Below are 6,544 nucleotides of genomic sequence, written 5' to 3'. Positions count from 1 at the left end.
AGTACTGGCAGAGATCCCAGCATCTTGTGGAGCAAGAATAATGAGAAATGTTACATTAGACTAATTTATTTCATGCTTTTGGCATTACTCCAAGTAGGTTAGCATTAGCCGGCATCTCAAGTGTTTCAGCAAATCTATTCGTTACCCAGTTTCCTTTCCTGTTAAAATCACATCTCAGTTGTGACAAATATACCTGTGTAATCAGAACTCCAATGCCATAGGAAATAGATGGCTTAGAAAGTTCCCACATGCCTGTTAACAGTCATAAGCCAACTTCCATACATCCTATCCCTTAAAAGTGGCCACCCCATGCATTACTTCATCAGACTAATACCTTGTTTCTAAGGGTGGCATAATGTGTTTATGAGAATGAACACCACTTAAGGTATACAAATTGATACTCTTGTTACATATTCACTAATTGAGTTTACTCCCCAAGTTAAGATGAAGAATAATTTTCAGTACCCCAAAAGTCCATTCTCAGTTACTTATCCCTACCTCAAGGTAAGTGCTCTTCTATTCTCTGTGCACCAGATTTTTTATGTTCTTGAACAATATATAAATTAGAACCTCTTTTGAGTTTAGCTTCCTTTGCTCTAAACCATGTCAGTGATACTCTTCATGTTGCTCATCTTTTGAGTTTAGCTTCCTTTACTCTAAACCACTTCAGTGATACCACTTCAGTGTTGCTCAATGTTTTAGAAGCACTTTCCTTTTTACTGCTTGTGTGGCTTGTTCTCTATCACGTCCTTTAAACTACCTCTCCTGATTTTCTTGTATACTGTTATATCTGCATGATTGTATTCAGAACATATCCATATATGTAACTATATGCACAAATGCACAGTAATTCTTCACGTGACATCATGCACTGGTAGGCATATGGTATTTGGTTGACTTTCTTACTAGGAAAGGAGCTACTGAAGATGGTCAATTTCTAGGTGTTTGCAATTTGCAATGCCTGTTTCAACACAGCCATCCCTAAAATCAAGACTCTGGGACCCTTTCCAGGAATACATAAAGTCACAATTATTTTCACACAAAATATAACTTGCCCTTTTCACCATACTAATGTTTGCACTGGAGGTTCAATGGCACTGGTGTTTGAGACTCCTGGCTTCCTACCACTAATGGATCAAGACAGTAGCACCAAACTGCACTTGAAGTCATTTCTAATTTTCACAATCATAAAAGCTTCCCTAAAGATAAATAAATATAAGCAAGTTTCACTTAAGAATATCCCCAGCACACAGGGAGAATATCATGTGAAGGCTAGTTATGTAGCCACAAGCCAAGGAACTACAAGAGCTTGGAGAGGCCTAGAACAGATCTCTCCTATCCATTGAAGCAGTATGGCTCTGCCAACACCTGGTTTTGGAATTCTGGCCTCCAGGATTAGGAGACAACTAATTTTTGTCTTTTAAGTTACCCATTTTGAGTACTAGCAAACTAATACAAATGGAAAGCATAGATCCACCCCTTTAATTTTGGAGGGAAAGTGTTAACATGCCATTAACTTGCATGTACTCTTGGTTGACTCTATTCTACTGTATGTCACTGATCAAAGGCCTTTGTGTAGGGCCTGATCTAAGGAGACCTCTATCCTAGTTCCATGAACCTTACTTTTGTTGACTCTAAATCATCAATTTCCTACACATGAGCTCAAGCTTCAGTATTTTCTGTCTATTCTGTTCAGTGCATGTCAAATAGTAGGTACTCAAAAAATATTCCTCAAGAATGAAGAAATGAGAAAGTAATGTTTAATTTGGGAATACAGATTTTTGTGTATGGTCAAGAGCTGTTGACATTGATGGTGCTCATTCCTTTGTTCTTCTGCTTTTCATCCCTTTTTTCCTTTTCTTCATCTCTCTTTGGGCTGGGATTTAAGTATTTGGACTTGCTGCATGAAGCTCATGGGCCTGAGTTGCTCTTTCCCTGCTGTGGATGTGTGTGCTTTTGTACCAGTTTGTCTATGAGTTGTACAGAGAAGATGAGTTCTTAGTCCTGCTCTGCCAGCCCTCTTGGTAGGAAAGAGAGTTGGAGGAAACGAGACCTTCAATGCTTGAGCACAAAGGCCTGAGGGCTTGACCTCTGCCACACGGAAAGAGGCTGTCAGGTTCCGGACCTCTGTAGGGCAAAGATTAGGACCAATGTGCAGTCATAAAGTTCAAGACATCAAACAACAGAGGAGCAGTATTTTGTGAGAGCCCAGACTTGCTGCCTTTTGAGGACCAAGGCAAGCTGAAAGAGACTCAAAACAAAGTTACGGGTTGACAGTGTAGCTCTTTGAGCTCACAAGCTGGTGAAATATAGGAAAAACAAACTCAAATAATATGCAGTGCACAGAGGAGGATATTAAGTCAGAGATGAACATTTATGGAATAAAATCCTCCAACAGAGCAGGCAATGGATGGAAGAGATGTATGCCAGCTGATGTTTGGTGGCTTAGTTTTACTTACATATGATTTAAAATTCACCTACTTACAGAAAGGATTTGAGGGAGATGATGAGATGAGGGTGAGGGATAAGGTAACAATAACCCAAGGTTGTCAAGCATGATGAGGTAAGGAATGTCCCTACTTCAGGGAGGAAGGACTGGAAAGAGAAGACATTTTTTAACATGTTCAGTATTGCATTTGTCAGTCATGAGATGGAGGGACACTGAAATAACAGTGTCACAAAATAACAATAAACATGGCAGTCAGAGAATTACCCACCTCTTTCCACTGTAGTATCTTTGTTTCACTGAGTCAAAATTTTGACTATCAGCCGGGGTGAATGGCTCATGCCTGTAATCTCAGCACTTTGGGATGGGAGGTCAAGGAGGGTAGATCAATTGGGATCAGGAGTTTGAGACCAGCCTGTCCAATTTTTGTACATCCAAACTATAAAAATTAGCTGGGCATAGTGGTGTGTGCCTGTAGCCCCAGTTACTCAGGAGGCTGAAAGGCACAAGAATCGCTTCAATCCAGGAGGCAGAGGTTGCAGTGAGCTGAGATCACACCACTGCACTCCAGCCCTGGCAACAGAGTTAAGACTGTCTCAAAAAACAAAACAAAATTTGATTATCACAGGCACATGCACACATGGATGCAAACACACACACACCCATTTCGGCAGTTGCAACTGGGATCTTAAAATTACACCAAATTCCTCAGTTTTTAAAGTTTTTCCTTCGTGTGTCCTGAAAGAAACCCCCTGGTTTTCTCTTTCCTTTATGTGGTCATTTCACTTCAGTTCTTTCAGAAACATCAGATGTGATACACAGGGAGAGCTCAAAAGCAAGCACCAAATGAGGATTTACAACAAAACAGCAGTTAAAACCATAGGTTTTGAGCTCGTGGATGCATAAAATACCCACTTGGCAAGTACCTCCTTTAAGACTCCAAGGAGGAAGACTATTGACTCTTATTCCCTCTATAACTGATTCTTGTATAGAATCCAACAAGAGACAGTGTCTTGCCCTGTTGCCCAGGCTAGGGTGCAGCAGCAGAATCAGGGCTCACTGTAGCCTTGAACACTTTGGTGAAAAAAGCTATCAACTGGTCCTCCCACCTCCACCTTCCAAGTAACTGGCACTACAAGCATGTACCACTACACCTGGCTAATTTTTTTTGCTTTTTACTTTTTGTAGAGACCCAGTCTCAATATGTTGCCCAGGATGGCCCGAAACTTGTGTGCTCAAGTGATCCACTCCCAAAGTGTTGGGATTACAGATGTGAGCCACTGCAATATAAAATAACCTTTATTTTTACTTCCTGTTATGTATCATAATTCAGAATTTGCTTTTCAACAGTAGCCAAATCTTAAACTGTTGGCATCAACTGCCCCCAGCCATTTTCTTTTGTTTCTAAGTCTTTACAAACATCAAAGACATCCATATCCCACTGCCTAGTACTTGTAAATGCTACCTGCCAAGACAAAGTGGACTAAATGTGATGTCATTTAAGTGACAGTCCATGAAACAGAGATTATCCTGGTGGGCCCTTAAAAGTGGAGAACTGTTCCTGACTGGGTCAAAGAAAGACCATTCAGTGTATCTGAGGAGTAGGACCACTAGGCAAAAAATGCACGTGCCTATAGAAGCTGAGAACAGGCCTCAGCTGCCAGTCAGCAAGCGAACAGGGAACGTGCCCTACAGCCATAGAGATCTGAATTTCTACCAGTAATGTGAATGAGGAAGGAAACTAACACCTTCCCCAGAGCTTGCACAAAAGAACACAGTCCTTTTGGAGACAGAGGCCAGACTTTGGAACAAAAAAACTGTGAGGTAAATTCTATAAGGTGAAAAAAGAGGGGAGGAGGGAAGAGGTGGGGAAATTATTTTAAAACTCCCTAATTAACACAAACACATTTTTCTTCTATGATTTCAACAAATGTTCATTCCCTCAGGCAGCCAGAAGTATCATGCTTTTTGCACTTTATTTAGTGATGTTATTGCCATCATTCTGACCAGAGAAGATGTGAGTAACATGTATGAGGGAAGGAAAGAAAAGGTTTATTTCCTGGAGGGTCAGAGGAAGAACAAGTGGTACCTAGAGATCTTAAGATGGTGCCAAAACCCAGGCCCAAAATTCAAACCCTACTATTATTCACAAGGGGGAAAACACACACACACACACACACACACACACACACACACACACACATTAGGAAACAGGAATTCACTGTTTATTTGTGCAAAGAGAAAAAATATGCCACTACTGTAACTTAGCCACTGCTCTGTTTGGCAGCCAGCCTCTTGTCTCTCTCTTCAGCAATAGTAAGTCGGATGCCCTTTCCCCTGGGCAGGGAAATCCAAGGTTTATAACCCTTCAATTGAGAAGGAGATAAAATAAGTACATAAAAAAAGGGATGAAAAGGGAGGAGACGAAAGAAAGCGGAAGGGAAAGAAAAAAAAAGAAAAAAACAAAAAACAAAACCCAACACTTCACCAAAACACACATGCTTTGTACCTTCCTTTACATTAAGGGGCACCTAACAGAATACTACCAAGCAAAATTCCCAACAAAATAAAAACTTCTCTCTATGTGTTTCCTGAGAGTTGTCTCATTGTCACTGTTCCTCCAACTTCCCGCTGCTGAGCTGCTGAATACAGGTCTTCCTGCTTCTATTTTGTGTGAAGCAATCAGTCAAGAAGCTTTTCATGAACACCTTTTTCTATGAGGCACTCACAGTGCTGAGAAAAAAAAAAAAAAGGCCATTAACCTCAGCTTCTCAGTTTTGAAGTAGAGAACTGTCAGCTACCTGTTATCAGCTTTACAGAGCTTTCACATGCACCTACTCACTCCCCTGATCCCCTGTTTTCAAAAGTACAGAATGAGCTGTCATAATTCAGTATTGAGAAGAGAAATGGACCAACTATAGAACTGCCAAATGGCACAGCCAAAGAGGCAACAGCAGGCTTTCCCTCTGTACCATATCGTCTCTCAAGTATCAAATGGCTGCCAGCGTACAAGTGTTAAGATGCCGCTCCCAAGGCTGAATTGCTGGATGAAAAGCTTTTGATTAAATCCCTTGCCCTTTGCTTAAGTCATATGGTAATGGATTCTCATGTGAAGGTATGTGTGACTCCAGAGGTGCTCCTTCACTGAAAAGGTCTTAAAATATCTCAGAGCAAAGTCATCTTTAATGAGTAAAGGAAACTCACAGGTGGTATGTGGCTTGTAAATGCTCTTATTCTCAAATTAGCAACTCACTCATAGTCCCTTACATCAATCTTCATTATCAACTCCATGTTCAATGATGAGGTATATGATATAGTCTCAGAGGGGTTGGCAGACAGTGACCTTAACCCAGCACAAACCAGTGATATAGCCCTGCGGAAGTTACAAGGCTGAGTTTAACTTAATTTGTTGTGTGACAGTGCTGGCAAGTCACACAGACCTCCTCAAGAGGCAGGCGCAAGGCTCTAGATCTAACTAACACTCTTGCTGGGTCAGAGGCTCTAAATAAAGCGCTTGCTGCACTCTGTGCACCTTAACAAAGGAAAAAGAAAAGAACAAACAAACACCAGTAGTGCATGCAGGTCTTTATGCTTTTTAGGGTGAGTCTTCTTAGAAAGTAGTAAAGATAGTGGAAGTCTTACATTGCCAATGACAAAAATGTTGGAAATCCTTGTGGCAAAGCTGTTGCCACTGGCATCCTTCATATGCACCACATCGAAAGAACCGGGATGTCTTTCCCTGTTTATGATCACACCAACACAACCGAGGTTAGCTCCACCAATCGCCATACACACATTGCCTAGAGGGAAAGGAAAATAAACAGGAGAGCAGTCATTTTAAAACCAGATAGAGGCCTGCTGCCTTTAAAACCAATTAACACAGATAGGATCACCGGGACAAAAAAATGGAGGATCACTCCAAAATCATAATTTCAAGAACTCTTATCACTATGAAGATGCTTTTTGTGAAGCAGATTGCAGTCAGCATTTTAAGGCATGTCCCTAAGGATTTTTCCAACAACAAGCTTTCCCTGCATTGTTTGTCCAACAGTAATTCTTCAAAGGTTAAATAAATAATCATTTGGTGGGGGGGGGGGG

General features: G+C 41.1%; 1 protein-coding gene across 1 annotated transcript in view; it reads right to left on the bottom strand.

The window, feature by feature from the left end:
- Positions 1-4,710: 4,710 nt before the first annotated feature.
- LOC108520946 (40S ribosomal protein S4, Y-like) overlaps positions 4,711-6,544 on the bottom strand; it is a 40,693-nt gene continuing 38,859 nt past the window's right edge. Inside the window, exons 3-4 of the mRNA XM_017860531.1 lie at positions 6,089-6,246; positions 4,711-4,812 (exon numbers count right to left, since the gene is read on the bottom strand). Coding sequence (XP_017716020.1) covers positions 4,711-4,812; positions 6,089-6,246 — 260 coding nt within the window. The remainder of the gene's footprint in view (positions 4,813-6,088; positions 6,247-6,544) is intronic.

Source organism: Rhinopithecus bieti, unplaced genomic scaffold (genome assembly GCF_001698545.2).
Source record: "Rhinopithecus bieti isolate Rb0 unplaced genomic scaffold, ASM169854v2 scaffold_56563, whole genome shotgun sequence".
Lineage (NCBI taxonomy): Eukaryota > Metazoa > Chordata > Mammalia > Primates > Cercopithecidae > Rhinopithecus > Rhinopithecus bieti.
This window is presented reverse-complemented; position numbering and strand designations above follow the sequence as displayed.